General features: G+C 34.6%; 1 protein-coding gene across 1 annotated transcript in view; it reads left to right on the top strand.

Annotated features, from left to right (window-relative positions):
• LOC124365723 (unconventional myosin-IXa-like) overlaps nucleotides 1-22,918 on the top strand; it is a 115,411-nt gene that overhangs the window by 31,627 nt on the left and 60,866 nt on the right. The window contains 10 exon segments of the mRNA XM_046821707.1: nucleotides 3-165; nucleotides 8,006-8,213; nucleotides 12,119-12,281; nucleotides 13,187-13,322; nucleotides 13,711-13,907; nucleotides 14,974-15,149; nucleotides 15,652-15,852; nucleotides 17,900-18,035; nucleotides 18,830-19,028; nucleotides 21,582-21,633. Of these exon segments, the coding sequence (XP_046677663.1) occupies nucleotides 3-165; nucleotides 8,006-8,213; nucleotides 12,119-12,281; nucleotides 13,187-13,322; nucleotides 13,711-13,907; nucleotides 14,974-15,149; nucleotides 15,652-15,852; nucleotides 17,900-18,035; nucleotides 18,830-19,028; nucleotides 21,582-21,633 (1,631 nt within the window).

Raw genomic sequence — 22,918 nt, 5'->3', positions numbered from 1 at the left:
AGTTCCACCCCATATACAACCCAAAGTACGTGAAGCTGTACCAGCATAGGCGGCTAGGACCAGAGCTTCCTCCTCACATCTTCGCAGTGGCCGACTCTGCCTATCACAGCATGCTGCGGTCCAAGCGCAACCAGTGCATCGTCATCAGTGGGGAAAGTGGCAGTGGTCAGTGTCAACTATACTTCAATAAATGTCTAACACTGGTGTTAATAAAATATTTATTGGCTGAAAGTTAACAGTACTTTATTTATGTGAAGTATTAGTATCTGTGTGAAAGTTTCTGTTTCCATTTTAGAATGAACTCGATAATAAATGAGCAAATCCAGGTACAGCTCTCAAGTGTTGTAAAATTTTTATATTTTACTAAGTCAGGTTTGAATAGTTAATTTCAGTCACTAGTATTTGGAAGGAAATTAGTCAATATTTAGTAGTCAAATTCTTTATTACTTGAACTTCAAGTACAGTAATGTGTCCAATACAGTAATAATATACAGGTGTCAGAATTGGTTAAAACTAAGAATCTCGAATAGATTGTGTCAAGTAGTTCTCACGGCCTGTGAATGCCTCCAAGGTGTAGATCGGGTTTTCGACCAAGAAACTCTGAAGACTCCAATAATTCATATCCTTTCAGAGCCTTAAGAGTTGGAGATAGGATGCTCGTCAGCTTCCCACCAATGTAAGAAAGCTTTTCAAAGAGACTTGTGCGATGGTGTGGCAGGATGTAGCAAGTTGCTTGCCATGTCTTATCTCTTTGAAGAATGAAGACTTCATTTTTCAGTGTGAAGTATAACGTCTTATGTATATATAGAGTGGTGACAGTGAGAATCCTAAGTGTTTGAATGGCTTCTCTGCAGCTTTGTCGAGAATGAAAGTTGCTAAGGTCATGTACAGCCTTTTTTTTAGGGAAAAAAGTTCGTTGAAAATTCCCATCAACGAGCCTCCCCACAAGCACATATCTGAGATGAGATTCAATGAGCGCATAATATACAGTTATTGCTGCTTCTAGTCCTCCATTCCATTTAATGCGTTTGACGACATACACTCGTGCTCACATCTTGCATAGTTGTTTTATGTCAGAACCAGAATCAGAATCTCTTTATTCGTCAGTTTACAAAGTGTACAATGAATAGAGACAGTGAAGCATGTTCATATCAAAGTACCAGAAATGACAAGGAATTATGCACAGATGCACCACTATAACACAAGATATGCAAACAACTAACTATTGCCTCACAGTGCATAAGCATACTACAACTAAGAAAAGTCCAAGCTACACCAACTCTAAGATTTGGAACGTACTACCAGGGAAGTTGAAGAAGACAGACAAAAAACACTTTGGACATAGTCTCAAGAACTGGCTACAGAACCAAGCACTCACTCACTGAAAGAATTTGATGAATGGAAGAAGACCCAAGACAACCAAGATCAAAGCTTTCAGTGTTTTTTTTTATTACGTTATTACTAAACTTGAAGTTTATATAAATAAAGATGATTTAACTTTGATTTTATCCTAAAGCTGCTTTTAAGCCATTTCATGCACTAGTAAGAAGACCATCTGCTGTGTAGCTGATAATGAGAATTGTTGTGTCGTCCATATACATCAAGTTGGTTGTAGTATTGGCACTAGCATTTTTAATGAAATCTGGAAAGATTTTGGTACAAAGTAAGAACAAAATTGAGCCTAAAATAGATCCCTTACTTTTTCAAACAAAAGTATCCCATAAAAGCAAAGTGGGAATGTCTATTGAGATTTATTAAAAAATTGTTTGCATTGTTTATAGTTTAAATGATCGTTAACTAATTTCCATAAGTTCTGTGATCAATTTAGTAATGTTATTAGTCAGATAAAATGAATGTTAATGTAATGTAAATATTAACATTTTGGTTAATTAGTAACAGTTTACACTTAACTAAAATATTGTACTATTCCTTGTCAAAACAGTTCCCAATGTTGTAAGTTTCCACCACTTGGTACAGAAAAATGTTCCATCATCAGGTGATTAAAAAATTTTGAAAGTGCTCCACATGGTATTATCTAAAGTTTTTTTAACCTATTGATGATACCCATATATGGGAGTATTACAAAAGTATACTAAATTGTTATTCAATTTTTTTAATTAGGATTTCATCATAAACATTTTCTTTTTATTTTAAAACATGTGAATGTTTAATATTTCCAAAAGTCTTGTACATGCAAAAAGTATGAAAATTGACAACTCACAGAGCAATATTTATGTGTGTTGTCCAACTCCAATCTAGATCCAGTATCACTTGCAGTTAAGTATTATGTTAATGTCTTCTGCTCTGTCAGTGACTGTGCGTGATCGGTTACAATGCTGACATCATCTAATAAAAGAAAAAAACAAATACACAATAAATATAAGACAAACCGACAAATGAAAACGCATAGTAGATCTGCATAAATCAATAAATTGTGAGTGTGCAGTGAATGTCAATCAGAAAATATGAGATAACCCATTGCTACCTTATCAAGGAACGGTTCCTTAATAGTTTGTTCCCAAATTGTACATCACAGACTTGTTTGTGTATGTGTGTGTACATGTCTGAAAAACTCACAATATAATATATCTTGCTCTTTTGTTCGTATCATTAGGTATTTATGTTTTTGGAAATGTGCATAAGAATATTGTCATATTTCATGATTAAAGGGGTCTCCAAATATTTTTAAGATGTAAATTGAATATTATTCAATTAATTAATGATTTATCTGGTACATTCAGGTTAATGGAATAGCATTGAAATACATTAGATGTAAAACTGATATTAAATTTGAAATCCTTAAAATAGAAAAAATTATACCAACCAGTCTTAATTTATCGCCAATCAGGAAAACAGGAGCCTTCGCTCCAATTATTTGTAGATATACCAAGGATAGAGGTAAGGAAGAAATTATAGCAATTAGTCTTTTTTGTCTAGTTATGTTAATACTTTATATAAGTATAATATATAAGTACAAGTGTTACCCAGCGTCAGTATAATTGAAATGTTACCCAGATTCTTAAAATGAAAACATATTCTAGCCTGTTCTATGAGCTAAAGCAACTAACCAAACACTACAACTGTCAAAGAAATACATTTTTGATAAATGCTTAACAAACTCTTGAGTTTTTTGTTGTAATTTTAAAAAGACTGTTTGGGAGGCCAAGAGTACAGAAATATATGCTAACGGATTAAGGAAACTAACCATAGAATAGAATAGAATAATGTTTATTGCCATTTTACAAAATGCATTGACAAAGTCATAAATACAACCAAGTGGCATAGTTAAAAGAAATATTACTTTAATACATAAAAATACTGTACATATATTAAAGATTTGATGTTAAATAAAACATAATTCCAGTATACAGATGAAAGCTTTAAACCACTAGATTAACAAATTGGAATATGCAATTGGACAATCTAGAAATATACAGGGTGTTCTGAAAAAAGGTGCCCATAAGTCAGGGCGTGATTCCTCACATCAAAATAAGAAAAAAAGGTCTAATTAACATAGGTCCGAAAATGCTTAGTTACCAAGTTATACAGGGTGAAAGATTTCGTCTGAATTTCAGTTCCCCTGCTGCAACGAAGCCCTACGGGTATTTGTTGGCTGTTAATTAAGATGTACAATTTAGCTTACTTTATGTAAAATGAACTGAAAAATTGAATAAAAACCGTTTTCCAGACCTGTAGCTACAGTAATTTTTAAGATATGTGACGAAATACGCGAAACTTGGTCCCGAAAAACAAGTTACATTTAGGTTTGAAGCAGATTTACTATGTTAAATGTACAATAAACACAAATTATTTTTTCACGGTACTTGTAGAAAATTTAATTTCGAAGAGAAAGATGTAAAATAAGGTCTATAATAGACAAACGCAAAACTTTAAAAAATAATCCTTAATTACATACAAAACGCATGAAAAATAGACAAAATCTGTTAAGCTCTCTACAAATGTAATATTGAAATTAAAACAGCTGTTTTATTAAAACAAATATTAATGAGTTACTATTATTTTTTATCAAGTAAATATTTTTAACAATCATACATTATCATACATAAAAAAGTTATCTGAATTATCATTCAACAAAAAAAGTTACACTTGTCCTAAAAAAACTAACCACGTCACAGTAGATGTTCAAAATGTTTCCCCTCATTCAAAATACAAGCATCCAGCCGTCTTCTCATAGACTGCCGAACTCTTTCGGAGATCCCAGGTGTCTCACGTATCCTTTGAATCCCGTTAACAATCCTTATTCGCAACTCTTCTATGGTATCCACAGGCGAGTCGTAGACAAGCGTCTTTAAATGTCCCCATAAGAAAAAGTCTAGAGGATTGAGGTCAGGTGACCTTGCAGGCCATGCTACTGGGGCTCCTCGACCAATCCATCTGTTTGGATATGCTTCATTTAAAAATTCTCTTACTTGTATTGTGTAATGAGCTGGAGCTCCATCCTGCATGAACCACATGTTGTTGCGTGTGTATAGTGGCACATCTTCGAGTAACTCATTCAGATTTGTAGAGAGACAAATGTAATATTGAAATTAAAACAGCTGTTTTATTAAAATATTTGATTTGAGAAACAAAATAATTTCTATTTAAAACATATGTTTTAACAATGTAAACATTGTTTATAATAATTTAAATAAACATTACAAGCAGCTATTTTTCCATTGCTCATTAAGTGCGTGTGTTGATCTGTACTTTAATACAAGTTAGTGCGAGTGCCGTTGAAGTTAATTTTTGATAGCTAATAATATCTTATTCATCATGGCAGGTAATATGAATATTATGTACACTAATGGTGAAATGGCAGACATGCATTTAATGTACGGTCTTGCACATTGCAACAGTCGTCAGGCTAGACGACTCTATCAGGAACATTTTCCTCATAGACAGTTACCGACTCATAAAATGTTTTCTTCCATTCATAGAAGGCTAAGCGAGACGGGAACCTTTAAATCTGGAAAAGTTTGATAGATCAGGACGGCCACGTACAACGTGTACAGCTGAATTGGAGGAGGGCGTGTTGGACGAAATAGAGAATCATCCTGGAAGAAGTACTAGAGAACTAGCCTTGGATTTCGGTGTTAGTAATTCAATTGTCTGGAAGATTTTACACGAGCAGCAGTTGCATTCTTATCACTATCAGAGGGTCCAGGCTCTTTTGCCTCGAGATTACTTTCCTCGTGTTCAGCTATGCCAATGGCTTATCCAAAGGTGCAGAAATCCACATTTTTTAAATTACATTATCTTTACTGATGAAGCAAAATTTTCAAGAATGGCTATTCTTAACACCCACAATACTCAACATGTGGGCAATTGAAAATCCACGTGCTATTTCACCAATATCAGATTTTCTATAAACGTATGGGCTGCTATTCTGGGTGATAAAATTTTATTAGTTTTTTACCTGATACGCTCAATGGTGAAACTTATTTACATTTCTTGACGAATATCTGAATGAGTTACTCGAAGATGTGCCACTATACACACGCAACAACATGTGGTTCATGCAGGATGGAGCTCCAGCTCATTACACATTACAAGTAAGAGAATTTTTAAATGAAGCATATCCAAACAGATGGATTGGTCGAGGAGCCCCAGTAGCATGGCCTGCAAGGTCACCTGACCTCAATCCTCTAGACTTTTTCTTATGGGGACATTTAAAGACGCTTGTCTACGACTCGCCTGTGGATACCATAGAAGAGTTGCGAATAAGGATTGTTTAACGGGATTCAAAGGATACGTGAGACACCTGGGATCTTCGAAAGAGTTCGGCAGTCTATGAGAAGACGGCTGGATGCTTGTATTTTGAATGAGGGGAAACATTTTTGAACATCTACTGTGACGTGGTTAGTTTTTTAGGACAAGTGTAACTTTTTTGTTGAATGATAATTCAGATAACTTTTTTATGTATGATAATGTATGATTGTTAAAAATATTTACTTGATAAAAAATAATAGTAACTCATTAATATTTGTTTTAATAAAACAGCTGTTTTAATTTCAATATTACATTTGTAGAGAGCTTAACAGATTTTGTCTATTTTTCATGCGTTTTGTATGTAATTAAGGATTATTTTTTAAAGTTTGCGTTTGTCTATTATAGACTTATTTTACATCTTTCTCTTCGAAATTAAATTTTCTACAAGTACCGTGAAAAAATAATTTGTGTTTATTGTACATTTAACATAGTAAATCTGCTTTCAAAAACCTAAATGTAACTTGTTTTTCGGGACCAAGTTTCGCGTATTTCGTCACATATCTTAAAAATTACTGTAGCTACAGGTCTGGAAACGGTTTTATTCAATTTTTTCAGTTCATTTTACATAAAGTACGCTTAAATTGTACATCTTAATTAACAGCCAACAAATACCCGTAGGGCTTCGTTGCAGCAGGGGAACTGAAATTCAGACGAAATCTTTCACCCTGTATAACTTGGTAACTAAGCATTTTCGGACCTATGTTAATTAGACCTTTTTTTCTTATTTTGATGTGAGGAATCACGCCCTGACTTATGGGCACCTTTTTTCAGAACACCCTGTATATCATTAATACTAAAAAACTCTGAAAGTTCATAAAATGGGTTCTGTATTAACCAGTTATATAGCTTAGTTTTAAAAATATTTACAGAATACTTATTAACTAGACCTATTAATTTGTTATAAATCTTTAGGGAAATTAAAATATGACTTAAGACATACAGATGTATCACAGTAAGAAGTAGTTTATTTGTGAAGTATCAATTTTAGTTTCAATTTTTCCCAAGCAATAAGTACAATATTGAGTTTTTAGTTGTAGTTGTCACAAACCTGTCTACTGTCAGCTATGGAATAGTCAGGCTACCCTCATTTAACTTAGAATCAGCTACCTGGTCTTTGTTATTTGTTTTTGTTTCAAGGTTAATTTTTTGTAAATAGTGAAAAAAAACTGTCTACAATGATAGGAACGCTTATAACAACATAACTGTTGTTAACTGCTTACATGAAATATAATAAGAAACATATTCATAATAAGGCTTGGTCTACAAATCATCCAATGATGGTTTTGACATACTATTTTGATTTATTGCACATTAACCCTTTAACCGCCATGCCCGATACATAGCGCGCAACTCTAGTTTTGTGAACAACGTCACGTCCGAGATATGCCATGCAACTGTAGAACTGTAGTATTGTGAACAACTGCCGTACCTGAGTATACTTGTTTTCATTTTATCAGCTGTTTTGTTTTTGTTGTATAAGTCTTTGTTATATTGTCTTACTTGGTGTTCTATTATGTTAGAAATATCTAGAAGATAGAATCTTGTTGGTGGTGCAATCTTGTAGACGTTACTCAAACTACTTGGACACCACGTGCTTTGTTTCGTACACGAGTTCGGGAATGGTTACGTTGATTTGTTATGAGGTGTTTACCTATGTTTACTCGTAGATAGTTGTGTGATAGTGGTAATATGTTGTAATTATTTGACAAATTGACATTATTTGAGAAGTTTGTAAACATTGTTAATTGTTTACTCTACATATTTATTAAACTTTAAATAATGCGTTAAACATATTATGTAAAAAAGTCCTAAAAATGAGAACAAATACTCTGTGCTTGGGGGACACAATATGGAACTAAGTCTAGAATTCAGGTATCACAGCGAATCCAGGAATGCGTCGCGTCGGTAAAAGGATAAAATATATATTTAAACTCATACTTTATTAATTAATAATTAATCTGTATTGATTAAACAGTGATATTGTAACCTTCTTTATTGGAAACCGATATAAACCTGCACTGTTCTAACTGCTGCCGATAGATCACAGGAATAATATCTACACTACAATGTGGACTATCACACGAAACCACTCTGAAGGGTTGATTACAAATATTTAATCAACTGTTTTATTTATTTAATAATTGTATTACAGTTTCTGATATAAATTTTTCTTCACCTGTTGTTATCAGTAATCAGCTTTGAACACTAGTAATGAGACTTGTTCCTCCTGCAGGCAAGACGGAGAGCACGAACTTACTGCTGCATCACCTGACCGCCCTGAGCCAGAAGGGGAGTCAGGGTAGTGGCGTGGAACAGACGATCCTGAGCGCGGGGCCTGTGCTCGAGGCATTCGGCAACGCTAAGACGGCTCACAATAACAACTCCAGCCGCTTCGGAAAGTTCATACAAGTTAACTACAAGCAGAACGGGATGGTCCATGGGTCAGTCTTATTTGTGTTTTACTAAACTGTGTATACAGGGTGTAACGAAAAGGTTGGGCTGGTTATGCATTTTTAGATTCTACGTGTCATTCTGAGCTAAAAGTGAAGAATACTTTTTTCAATTTCCACTTCGTTTAGCAGCCATTTTGTTCTTTTTTATTAAAACAATTTTATCTTTATTTTTTTATGATTGTTACAAAACTTGTGGTAAACAGGTCCTTGTCAGAAGGTATATCATAAAAAATATTTTAAAATAAGTTTTAATATTTTCAAAATGGGGCCATTTAATTTTTGTTTTATGAATTATCTAATAAACCACTGTTTTTATCAAAATTTTATAAGACACAAAAAAGTTTTTAAATCATGTTTTGTTTCCAAAGATACCTCATTTATAAAAATCGGTTAAAAAATAACCATTTTATGGAAGGATTCATATTACACATGCAAACTAAATGGCCCATAATGACAGTATTTGATCAGCTGTTACTGTAATTAAAATGCAACATTGAAATTGACTATTGAACTTTTAACGTCTAATAAATGTAAACACAACCAAATTTAATTTAATTTATTACTATGTAAAGCAAGTTCTGGACTGAATTTATTATTACAGGTACATTGTATCAAGTGACATCATTTTCAATCTTGAATATTGTAAAATAAAGGTATTCTCATTACAAAACATTCAATGTTTTGTCACCAGGCCAGATATGACAAGGTTTTACTGTATATTTAACCCTGGATTGGTAAGGCGTCGTCTTGATGACGACGCAAAACAGCAGTTTGTGTGTACTGCGGAAAAAAACGGTTTGTTTGTTTTACGTGTCCGTTAGTGCCAACTCAGTTGACCTTGATCCGGGTGCGTGAGTGGAGGGGATAGGCGCTAGCCCTGTTGTATCTGTGCGTAAAGTGGTCTAGTAGTCACTCCGACGAACCCTTACCGTGTAAGTAAGTTTTAAGTTTATATTGCGTAGTTCTGTGGACGAATCCTTACTTGTTTCATAGAACGTTTGTTTGACGAAGCAATACTTCTTGTGTGTTAGTTACGTCGTCACAGTGACGAAACCGGTACATTGTTCTGTTTAAAATTATATGTTTACTGACCTGTGTAGTGTTCTTTGTGCGGTTGGTTTTTTTATTATTTCCTATCCAAAGTAAATATAATTTTTTGACAGGTTTCAAAATGAATTCTGATGAACTAAAAAGGCTACAGTGTATTGAACGTTACCTAAATGAGAACACTGACTCAGAAAGTGATGTTTTTCTGCCGACGATTGTGATGATAGACCATATTTTTTCGGGTTTAGACAATTGTAGTGATGATACAGATGCCGACCCTGATTACGAACCAGGTAGCGGGCTTAGTGATGATGAAGACTTAGTATGTATAGTAGAGGACTCAAAAAAGAATGAAGATGATGCTGTTAAAACAACGATTGAATTTGTAATCAGAAAATATTGTTATGCATCATCAGATCTTAAAGCTGAAAATTGTACTGCTGGAACTAGACCTCTAGCTGTAAACCAAGCTCCATTACCATCTCCTTCCTTCTGTTCAGACTATTGTGGCTCCACTCCCTGGTGCTGAAAACAGGTGAAGACATTGGAGTTGGATGAAGAAAACTCGGTTTCCGCAACTATTGAATGTGTAATTGAAACTTACTCTCGGGAATCACCACTTCCTACTGAAGCACCACTGGCCCCTACTAAAGCAAACACTACCCCCTACTGAAGCACCACTGGCCCCTACTAAAGCAACACCACCCCCTACTGAAGCACCATCGCCCCCAACAGAAGCACCATCGCCCTCTACTGAAGCAGCACCGCCTGCTGCTGAAGCACCACCACCTCCGGCCCTTTCTGCTAACCAGTCGCCTACGAGTAAACTTCCAGAATCGTCTCATCCAAAACACGTTGTCTGCCCTATTTCGTGTCATGAGAGGAAAAATGGTAAATTTTGGAAAAATATTCCTTCCCAACACAAACACCCGAGCCGCTGCCCGAAATGTTGTGCACATTCGTCAAGGTCCTACTGGTGACCGCAAGAAATAAAATAACTCCTTTACAATGTTTTTCTTTGTTTCTGACTGAACAAATTAAACAAATTATCACTCAACATACAAACGCTAACATACTAAGGCAGCAACAGAATTATGCTTCAATCACATCCACATGTTCTGAGACTCCAAACGAGGAATTTGATGCTTTTTTTAGGCATTCTTGTATTAAGTGCTGCTCAAAAAGGACAATCATCTTCATATTGAAGAATATTTAATAGCGAGTTTTGTGGGGAGAGATACAAAAGCAGCAATGAGTGCTAAACGATTTTCGTTTTTGTTGAATTGTCTTAGGTTTGATGCCAAAGAGACGAGAGAGGAGAGACAAGCAGAAGACCGCTTTGCTCCAGTACGAGAAATATGGGAACTTTTTTTCATTGCTTCTTGTAAAGAAAACTACAGACCTGGATCATACACTACGATTGGATGAGCAACTCCTTGCTTTCAGAGGCGGTTGTAAATTCCGCATGTACATGCCAAACAAGCCTGCAAAATATGGCATAAAATTAGTTATGATGTGTGACTCGGGAACCAAGTATATGTGTAATGCAATGCCTTATTTAGGCAAGAACACCACCCCACACGAGATGTTCCTCAAGCTCTATATTTCGCCAAAGAATTGATGAGGCCAATTTATGGGTACAAACCGAAATGTGACATTAGATAACTGGTTCACGTCCATCCCTTTAGCTGAGCAAATGTTAGCACCTCCTATATCTTTGACTTTGGTCGGGACATTGCGCCGTGACAAACCCGAAAGTACCTCCAGAAATGAAAGATCCGGGAACTAGAGAAAATTGGTTCTTCAATGTTTTGTTTTGACGGTCAGAAAAACCATGGTGTCTTACAAAACTAAGAACAAAAAAGTTGTTTTACTTTTTATCTACGATGCACGATCAACCCAGTATCAATAATAAAAGCAACAAGCCAGAAATAATTGAGAGTTACAACTCCACCAAAGGAGGGGTTGACTCCTTAGACCAAATGTGTTGTCAAATGTCGACCAGCCGAAAAACAAGGCGCTGGCCTCTTTGTTGTATTTTATGGTGTATTAAATATAGTTTTGGTTAATTCCTACGTTATATATGTTCATAACAAAGTGTCCAAAGGAGAAAAACCTATTCCAAGAAGGCAATTTGCAAAGGAACTCAGCTGTGAGCTTCTCCGTCCTTGGATGGAACATCGTTTGCAAATGACTAACTTAAGCAAACCTCTTCTTCAATCCATTGCGAGAATTCTTCATGTAGAAGAACCAGCAGCTCGTCCAGTTCCTGTCCAACAGCAAGGACGGAAAATATGCAGTTTCTGCCCTTCAAAAAAACGCCGGATGACAACTCACTTCTGCGAGCGTGTTACCGAGCGATGTGTGGAGAGCATCAAGGACAATGGTGCAAGGGAATGCACAATCTAACGTAAGTTACTGAAACTATTTACCTTGTGTAATATTTAAAACTTCTGTAAACAAAAAATTCATTTTTGTTAAAATAAAATAGTAAAAAATAATTGTTTTTCTTTAAAGTAGTCTCCCTGACGAAGCCTTTACCAGTATAGTAAGTTTTAGGAGCGTTACCAATCTAGGGTTAAGGAGCTAATGCTCAATATGATACACCTTAGGATGTATGTTTATAGATTTTAAAAGATTTATTTTGACCCCCAAGAAACAATTTTGATAGTCCTTATGTTTTACTTAAAAACGCCCTGCAACAAAACTTTGCACTGTCATATAGTTCATTGTCTTTGGAAATTTTCAATTAGCATGTTGAGTTGTCCCAAATTCAAGTCGTAATTCCTAGCAGGACCAGAAACATCTGCAACCACCAGTAACTAACTAGGACCTGTCTTTTGCAGTGCCGTTGTCCAAAAATACCTTTTGGAGAAGTCGCGGATATGCTCGCAGGGCCGCAACGAGCGCAACTACCATGTGTTCTACTACCTGCTGAAGGGGGCATCTCCGGAGGATAGGAAGAGTCTTCACCTGCGCAAGGCTGAGACCTACAACTACCTTAATAGGGTCAGTGCTTGCTGGTTTGTTAGAGAAGAAAGGGAGTTGGGATAGGTAGGATGGTGAAGTTTCTATTTGAGATGTATTTTCTAGAATACAAGGCTTGGACTGTAGATGTCTGTGTTTATGGGCTCAGACCCATGAGGGTTAGAAGTACCTGCAAACTCACTGAAGTTACAGTGAAGATATCACAGCGAATTCACTCTTACTTTTAGGTTGATAACTACATTATGACGGACTTTCTCAATGTTTCATTAATAGAGAAACAGAATGAAAGCATTTATCTAAAATTTGTGCCACAATTTATTTTGTCACTTGTTTCTGATATTTGTTGTACATTTTTGTTATTGGTGTGATTGATGATGTAACAGGATAAGTAGACATTTGCCCTTGTTGAATATATAATGTAACAAAAAAAAATACAGAAACATTATTTAATGAACTGATATTGTTTTTTTGTTGAAATTTCAAGATTGGTATCTGTTTGGATTCACGGTTTATTGGATTTTAGAATTGGAAGGTGCATTATTAAAAGTATTACCTGGCGATTTGCAGAGCTTTAAAATACTTGTTATTTTCAATGCCTTTCAGATTTAATATTTTATATAACCACAGTAATTTCCTTCTTGAGAACTCATATTTACAATGATGTTTATTTGTAAAAATTCATTTAAGGATTAATTAAAACATACCTTTTCACATTTTCAGCTAATGTGCTCTTATATAAAATACAGTTTTAAGAATATACATAGAATAATAGTTTTTCAAAATTATACATCTTAATTTAAAATTTTAAATCAATGCAAAAATAAGCAACGATTTCATAAATATCTGTTCTTCTGTAGTAAAGTGAAGTGTTCCAAGTGATACATCATTACAGTGTGTTTAAATAAACCTCAACCCTCACTGTGTAGAGTGGCTGCTATGTGTTGGAGAATGTGGACGAGGACCACGAGTTTTCCCGGCTCAAGCAGAGTATGGAGATGGTGGGCTTCACACCTGAGAAGCAGCGGAGATTGTTTGCCGTCTTGTCTGCAGTGCTACTGTTAGGTCAGTGCCTGAGCTTTTTTTCACTCGCATTTAATATATGGAATAACATTGTGGGGCAATAGCAGTGGTGTACAAAAAGCTTTTAAATGGCAGAAAAAGTAGACCTGAAAGAGAAACATGTGTACCAATTTTTAAGGAGCTCAAAATAATGACAATTTCAAATTTTTATGTTTATTATTGTTTATCCTTCAGACAGAGATTTATATTAAGAAAATGGTTAATTATTGTAAATCTGACTTCGTCAATTGCACAATGTGTTGAAAGACAATAAACATTCTTGATTCTTGAAATATTTTAAACTAGTTAAATTTGTTAATGCATTAAGTACTATCACAAATTTGATTTTTGCACAGCTATGATTATTTTTTTACCATTTTTATGTTTCTAGGCAATGTGGAACTGCAACCGCGCAAATCTGTATACCATCATGATGAGGCGGTGGTGGTGGCGGTACGTAATACAGAAGTGGTCAGCATCATCTCCCAGCTGCTGAGGGTGAAACAGGAAACTCTACTGGCTGCCCTCACAGCCAAGCGGGCAAGAGCCTCAGGAGAGACCCTCATCATCAACTATAGGCTGCCAGAGGTACGATCTCCATAAGAGTAAACCCATTGATCAGCCTCATTGCTGATATACAGGGTGTAACAAAAAGGTTGGGCTGGTTATGCATTTTCTGATTTTATGGGTAATTCTAAGCTAAAAATGAAGAATAACTTTTTTTCCAAATTTCCACTTCATTTAGCCGCTTGCTGCCATTTTGTATTTTTTATTAACAAATTAATATATCTAAAACTAGTAAAGCTAAAAAAAACCAAATTTGACACATGATTTGAATAGGTCAGAGGAAAATTAAAAAAATAATTGTGTTATTTTCTTTAATGTTAACAAAATGGTCTTTTGATAGGTTTCAGCTGTTTTATATAAGTTATACAAATTTTAAGAGATACCAACAATTTTGCAATTTTTATAACTTATGTAAAACAGCTGATACCTATCAAAAGACAAAGTGTTTGCTGCTCACAGTTTGTGCAAGCGCACCTTTTAAGTGGTTGTGCTCGATTATGCCTTTACGGATTCCGTTAAAACAAGTACCGTTAAGAATTGTAATAAAACTGTCCAAATAGTTGGTGTTTTTTATAACTATACTGGTTTTTTGTTATTTGACTTTAAAAATTTTCAACAGGCGCCATTTTGTTAATATTAAAGAAAATAACAACTTTTTTTTCTCTCTTACCTATTCAAATCTATGTGCGACATTTGTTTCTTTAGCTTTACTAGTTTTAGAGATATTAATTTGTTAATAAAAATAAAAGATGGTGGCTACTCAAGTAGAAATTGGAAAAAGTTATCCTTAATTTTTTGCTTAAAATCACAAATAGATTTTTAAAAATACATAGCCAGCTCAACCTTTGTGTTACACCCTGTATATTCTCAGATTCAGTTTTAACGACAAGAACAAGAAGTATGTGTCTAAGAAGGTGATGACGCTAGTAATATCAATGTTTTCCAGCGCACAGTCACACAGTTCTTTTAAGAGTAGAGAGTTTTCCTTGAAAATGGAAGCAAATGATCCTTGGTGGTCCGTATTTTTACCTTTTTTGTTTATGTAATTACGTGCTTGATACTTATTCTGATCTGACCTGTACTGCAGGCTATAGCAGCACGGGACGCCATGGCCAAGTGTTTGTACGGTGCTCTGTTTGACTGGATTGTGCTACAAGTCAACCATGCGCTACTGTCTAAGAAGGACACACTTAGGGATCACCAGGGCAACTCCATCGGCGTCCTCGACATCTTTGGCTTCGAGGATTTTGGGCCCTACAATAGGTAAGGTTTATGTACTTTATATTTCATCAAATATGTTCTTCTTCTAGTTTGAAATAAATGTTTTACTACAGTTACATTAGTCTTTATTATTTACTAATTTAATCATCACAATACAATATCAAAACAAAAATTACGTATGCAGATCCCAAGATGGTGCCAACATAGTCAGTACATAAATACGTTCTCATGTCAAATAGTGTTGTCAAAATCCTGCTGAATTAATTGATATTGTGTTGTACAAATAAAATCAGATTGTGGTTTGACTTACCGACAGTTCTATATGTGTATAAAAAGAGGCCTGTTGTATTTGATTGTAAAGTTAAATCCTAATGAGGTTTTCGTCACTAATTTTAATTAATTTAATTAATCCAATTAATTTAATCCAAAGTTTAGTTTTACGAAATGTCTTTGTGAATCATGAGCCAATAATAAAAAACTGCAGAGGGCCAAATATTACTGAAATTTGAAAGCTAATTGTTAGCATGATATGTGGTTGTTGCAGTTTCGAACAGCTGTGCATCAACTACGCCAATGAACATCTGCAGTACTACTTCAACCAGCACGTATTCAAGTACGAGCAGGAGGAGTACCGCAAGGAGGGGATACGCTGGAGTGACATTGACTTCCTGGACAACACAGCGTGTCTCCAGCTGATCGAGGCGAAGCCGAGTGGGTTGTTGTGCGTGCTTGACGACGAGTGCAAGTTAGTACCTTCTATTTTGCTGTTTAAAAGATTCCTTTTGTAACCACCTATCCCAGTAAGTTTTAATGGAATGGCTTAGGAAATAATAAGGGCGATGTAATGGTGGTGTGATATTGCAGGTAATCAATGGGATCACTTTATTTGCTCGTATGACTTATGGCATTGAAAGCTTAGTTCAGCATGAATTGTAAATACGAGGTGGTATCAGAAAGTTCCCGGACTAGGTCTACTAATTTTTTTTTTCTTACCTGGACTGTTGGCTGTTATCCCCTTCGAAATAAGCTTCATTTCAGTTGATACAAAGAACTCACCGTATTTCTACAACTGTGTGGCGTTTGCCACTTTATTTTGTTGGCCGTTGGACGGGCCGGCACCAGTTTCCCTACAGCTGGTCGAGTCGTCCGTTTTTGCAGATGGTTAACCTCTACTTCTAGATGTTTCTGTGGAATTCTGCCTGTTTTGATTGGTTCTAGTTTTCAGGTTTCTAGATATCTGGAATTAGGTTTCTTGCCTTCTTCTCTTCAGGCTTCCGTAGGGCGAGGACGTCTTAGAGTTTTAGTGGTCGGAGTTTTATTATCAAAGCTGGCTGCCCACTCCCTCGACGAACCGGCACGGTGTTTTGGTGTTAATATCGTAGGGCCTACCTTCCAATCAACGTTTCACGACCTCATTTAATTAATTAGGGCCCAGTCGTTCCAAATTCAGTGTACAAATTTGTTGCAACTGGAAAGTGTAAAAAAAAAATAGCTTTTACCGGAAAGCTGTTGAGAATTTTCTGCTTTTTTTTGGTATGTCTTCAACACTGTCAAAACCATAACCTTTCATATGTGTTTTCATTTTTGGGATGAGAGAAAAGTCACAAAGGGCTAAATCTGGTGAATAGCCAAGATGTGGAACAGTAACCATGTTGTTTTTAGCCAAAAACTGTGTTCATGTTCATGGAAGCGTGAACCGGAGTCAGTCGTCTTCAACTGAAGTTCTGCCAGCCTTAAAACAAGCATACCACTCTAAAACCTGTGTTCTGCTCAGTGAATATTCTTCAAAAGCTTCTTGAAGCAATGCAAAAGTTTCCGTTGGTGATTTCTTAAGTTTAATGCAAAACTTGATGCAAGCCTGTTGCTTGAATTTGTCAGACATCACAAAATTCGCTACGTAATTATAATACACAAAAACAAAGTACAACTTGTAGACATAACCTAACTATTCACAACAATGAAACTCGGCGCATTGACTTAGTGGCTATTGCAGTATAGGCTTCTGGCGAGTACAGTCCAGAAACTTTCTGATACCACCTTGTATATTCTGTGTAGAGTGAAAATATTCTAGAGATTCAAAAGAAAAACATTTTTCTAATGCTGAAAAAGAAATAATTACGCGTTTTGAAAAATATGTCAATTAAAATGGTTTAGTTTCATACAATTAATGTTTGATTGCAGTGAATTTGTTAAATTTGAACGTGGCTGTGATCAACAAACTCTTCTAAAAATGTCCTTTCTCTCCCTTAAATTTTATTTTTCAACTATCTAAATATTGCTCTGAAAATTTCTTCACTCCAGGATTCAATTGAATCTAACACAAGATGTGAAACTTGAATAGCTTTTACTATTAGGGGAAGTCTCCATAAATTAGGTAACAAAGAATTGGTTCTGACTTCCCCTTCCACCCCTACTAATCTGGCTCTTTTAAGTTCGTAAAGATTTAGGTTTTTAAACCAGTGACATCATTCAGATAGCTTTTTTTTGTTACTTCTGGCCCTTGAGACAATATACATTGGGTTCATGGTCATCTCTATGTAAATGAATTACCATTGTCAATAATTTACTACATTATTATTTAGTCATTTCTAATTTTGTCTCATTATATCTTACAAATGACCTAACTGGCGAATTCTAACCATTTTGGCAATTCAGATAAATTACTGACTAAAATATTAAATTCTGTCTTTAACTTGTTTAACTTGCACTAAAAAGTTGGTTCATTCAGCCCTAATAATATGTTGTTAAGTATTTTTCTGTCATTATAATGTTAACATATTTTTTGTCTGTAGTTTCCCAGGTGCATCCAATGAAACGCTGCTGCAGAAGTTTAACCTGGTCCACAAAGACAACGCCTTCTATGAGATGCCACACAAGAGGGAACCAGCGTTCATAGTGAGGCACTACGCAGGGCGAGTCAAGTACCAGGTGAACTGTCAATTCATTTCATGTCATTTGATTCATCTGATTGTGAACCATTTTTAATAAATATGTCACTGGGCTCGTTATCTACAATCACTCCTTTTGCAATTTAGACATTGGTAATATACATGAACTATTCTTCAGTTTACCAAAGGACTTATTTTTTAAGTTTGACAAGGCTTGTGTTCATTTTTTTTTTTTTTTTTCCATTCTAGGGATTGCTCTAATATTGCCTGTTGTCTCCAATTGGTCTAAAATCGGATGACGGTATTCACCAGTAGATTTTTTAAGATAAATTATTAGGAGAAATTCATCTTTCCAGTGAATACAACGCTTTTTGCCTTTTTTGAACTTGATTCTCCACGTGCAATTCATTGTCTTCACTGCAGTTTTGTTTCAGTTATTTAGTAATGTTTCCTATTGCTATCCATTATCACAAAAAATTCAAAAATGTTACTGAATTTATCTGTTCACAATGTCACATTGCAAATTTTCAACAGATGTTCCTTTTTATATTTGTTTTAGTTTTGAACTCTGTAAAAGCAGCAAAACAACAAAGTAATTCAGGTTCAATTCGTTATGTAGAATTGAGTGAATCTGCTCAGTTGAAATGCTTGTGGTTTTTGCTAACTCATACACTTTCACTTATTTGTTGGCTAAAACCAAATCATTGACTTTTATCAACGAATTGCTGTATTAAAGATAATCTCAAAACTCCAGTATATGAACCATTAAGTTAAACTATTTTTTTTTACTTTGTGAGTGACTCTCATGTCTGAGTGGCCTAAACTTGTTGCCAGGTGGCGGAGATGAGGGAGAAGAACCTGGACTTGATGAGAACTGAGATGGTGGGAGTACTGAAGAACTCGAGTATGGCGTTTGTGCGAGAACTGGTGGGGGCCGATCCTGTGGCAGTGTTTCGGTGGGCAATATTGCGTGCGTTCTTCCGGGCGCACTTCGCTTTCAATGAGGCTGGCCGCCGCCACCGCCAGTTTAGAGGTAATCCATTCCATCCTGAGTACAATGATTCCTTAACCCTTTGCGATCGGTCGTCGACTATAGGTCAACCGCGGCAGTTTCGCTGAACGCTCGCATGTCGACAATAGGTCGACTAGATAATGTCACTGCTTGTTTGGCCATTTCTAACCTATTGCTGTTCGGTATTTGAGTTATTCATTACTTTGGACTTCTATTTTGGTTACGTGAATGCTACGTCGATCTTTATTCACGATATAGGAGGCATTGGAAGTGAAAATAGAAGACCAATACAACTGACGTGTGCACTTGCGTCGTGTTTACAAATATGGCTGGTCCAAGTACAAGTTTTATTGACGATGACGAAATATTAGATGATTGTGATAGTATTTTCAGTGAAATTAGTATCCAAAATGAAAAACAGATTATTGAAGAAGACCGTGATAGTGATTGTGAGTTGAATCATAGTGAAAATTCTTCTGAAAACATTGTGGTAAATGACGGTAACCTAGTCGCCGGTAACCTAGACGACGAAAGTGATGTGTTTGGATTGGAAACTTTAGGTAATGATGGGGAGGAATTTGATCAATTCGTGGATAATGTGATAGAAGTAGGACAAGGAGATGCAAATAACAGAGGTAGGCCTAGGCTACAAACTAGTAGACTAAGAGGAAGAGCTAGACATGTTACCCAAAGTAGGCCTAGGGCTGGACCAAGGCAAAATTATAATATATATATAATGTATTATATATAATATTATATAATATAATGAATAACGTGTATCTGATGAGATCCTAGTGCCTTTTCACCTGTATTCATGTAATTTTGGTTTATTACATATGTATAAAAAAATAAAAATTATGTTTTTATATTTTTATACTTCTTTTTTATATTTTTTAAATGTTACTTAAAGTTATAAAAAATACTATAAAATAATGTAAATATTCTTTTTAGGTTATTTAAATTGATATATAAAGAGAAAAAAATAAAAAAGTTGCAGAAAAAGGGATTTAAAAATTGCATTTGTGTATTGTCAAAGAACTGTACTCTAACAGAAATTAAATACGACCTGAGGACAGTCGAAGCAATTTTTATTGAGACCTCAAAGGGTCAAGTTAGTTTTCATTCATTACTTGTGGAATCCAGCATTATCTACGAGTATTTAAATGTTAAATTTTAGCTTTATTTATTTACATTCCAGCATTTCTGTCCTAAGTTAATCACGGAGCATGACAATGACTAATTTTATTTTCTAAATTAAGATAAATTAGTTTTTAACACTTAACACTAAAATAAACTATAAAGTTATGTGAATTGTCACTAACACTACAGAAATTAACTACCTGAAATCTGACGTTAACCACACTTGAAAATTTAAAATGTGTTTTCTAATTTAGATTTTTTTGTTTTAGTATGTACGTCATTACAATCAAACTTTTTTAATGAAAAATTTTAAACCTGCACGGCTGATCCTATATTGAATGATCTTGATTAGTGGTAATGGCTATAACACAGTATCTGCCGCAGTAAATTTATTAAACTCCTGTACAGTAACAGTCTAATCTTCTGAGACATATATTTAACACCTTTACTGCTGTACTACGTACACGTGTGCATACTACGTGATCTTGACTATTAATAACAACCACAATGCACCTAAAAATGCGTCTATCACAGTAATTTGTTTAATTCCGAATCAGCTGTCTGCTCAATGGCTTTTCAAGCACAGAGTGCAACATTGCATTGCTTTTAGTTGTGTTAAATTCCTCTTAACCCTTCGCACACTGCTAATAAATCCATAGATTTCCCCATAACGCCAAGACATCTATAAAATATATTTTTCTTTAAGTTCAAAGCTAATTTTTTATTATAAATATGCTATAAGAGGTAAATGCAAAAAAATTAAACATGAAATTTTTGTTTAAATTAGCATATTTATTGATAATAATCTAAAAATAACAATTTACTTTACTGTGAATAAGTTCAAATTCTTGGTGCAAACTTATAAAACTGATAAATTATATAAACTACTAGTTATTAGAGCATTTCCTTATCTAAGGTTTCACAGATAAATGGATATATTTGGTTATGGCTCTATATTACACACAAAATGGACAGTGCTAGACAAAGGGCACCCCCTCCCCCTGCCCAGGAGTGAATTTTGTCTATAAATACTTCTTTATCAACAGTGATAAGCATGAAGCATACACCTTCCATTTCAAAAGTCATTTTGTGAACTAAAAATGTCTCTGAGAGACACAATGTGTTATATCGGATATACTCATATTTGGCGTTTTGGTCAAAGTCTACCATTCTGATATATCCTTCTACGACTGGGAAGGGTTAAAATGACAAGAATTGTTTCATGTGTTGAAAATTAGTTCATAAACACAAGGCTTTTTGTGGTGAACCTGACATCACATTCTCTTTTTGAGTACATTTTTGATATCTCCAAACCATATAATAGACGTTATATACCCATAGAACTCTAGTAACAGTACATAATCAAAGAAACCTGAGATTTCTAAGACTAGTTTCCAGGCATTCAGAAAAAAATATGAATTTTTATTGTTGCAGATGGCACGAAACCCAGTCTCCACAACCGTTATAGGAATGAAAATCTCATCAGGTCTGTGCAGTTACTATTGGTGTTTTATACTTTAAGAACTATTATAACAAGACATGTTTGTAAAGAAAAGACAATTTTAATCCACATACTTAAACTAAGTTTTATAAAGATCAGGCTTTTAGTGTTATGCCCTTCAATGACTTACGAGAGACTAGGAAATTACTCACTGATGAAATACATTGCTAAATTTTAATATTCCGTTAACATAGAAAGGGCAGATGTGATCCCAAACTGTTCTGACCAGCATTCTTGACTGTGTGAGACATTTATTTGGAGAAATAATTTTCACTTTACGTTAACCCTTTTAGTGCCATTGTCTAAAACAATCAGACATCAGTAGTTTGGTCGTAGATTGCCAACATCTAATGTTTCAGATGTTTAGTGAGAAATTAATACATATATGTAAAGTATAAAAAATAAACTTATAATTTATACATTGCTTGGTGTAGAGCAAACTGGATAGCCGTAAATCCTTCATTATTTGCTAAGTTGAAACGTATAAATAAGCAATTTTGCCAATAATCCCTGCAATTGCTGATAGTAGATCCAATATATTTCCTATATTGGCCATTAGGTGTAATAGAAATAACACAATCAATTTCAATTTAATGAAATAGTTAACTTTTCCTAGCATCCTTATTATTTGTTGATAAAAATGCTTCACCATTAGCATAGTTACATTTGGGCATACTATTAACAAATTGAGTAATTTTTTACAGTAGTTTGCCATATATTTCTTGATTTTATATTAGTCATTTTTTCCTTGTATCAATAAGGATAGAGGTATCTTGATGCTGCCATTCAGACCACAATTTTTATAAGTCAGAATTATCGTAAGAGTCTATTTAACACCTAATTCAATATTTACTGGAATGATGATATTTATTGCACGTATTTATTCTTCCACATTACATCATAATTTTATGACAGGTGATTTGTCATGAAACTTAAAATACTAAACTACATTAAAATATAGCTTAAAATAAAATAACAATAAATATAATAAATGAAACAATATTAAAATGTGGGATATGTTTTACAAGAGAGCATGGTAACATTTAAAACAATTTTTTTTAACTAAATCATATTAAGGGCTTATATACATTCAATAAGTCTATACTAATTTTGAATTCTGGTTCTTTTCTGACTAATAAATAGGAACCCCTGTCAGCCAGTATCAGACTTAGCAAAAATCAGCTATTTTGTAATAGCTTATGTTACTCATTTGTAACCAGTGCTCATTTAATGATAAGAATGTCATCTGTTTATTATGATTATGTAAAAA

This window comes from Homalodisca vitripennis, chromosome 7 (assembly GCF_021130785.1).
Source record: "Homalodisca vitripennis isolate AUS2020 chromosome 7, UT_GWSS_2.1, whole genome shotgun sequence".
Classification (NCBI taxonomy): domain Eukaryota; kingdom Metazoa; phylum Arthropoda; class Insecta; order Hemiptera; family Cicadellidae; genus Homalodisca; species Homalodisca vitripennis.
Note: the sequence above shows the minus strand (reverse complement) of the source record. Positions and strands in the feature narration are given on the sequence as shown.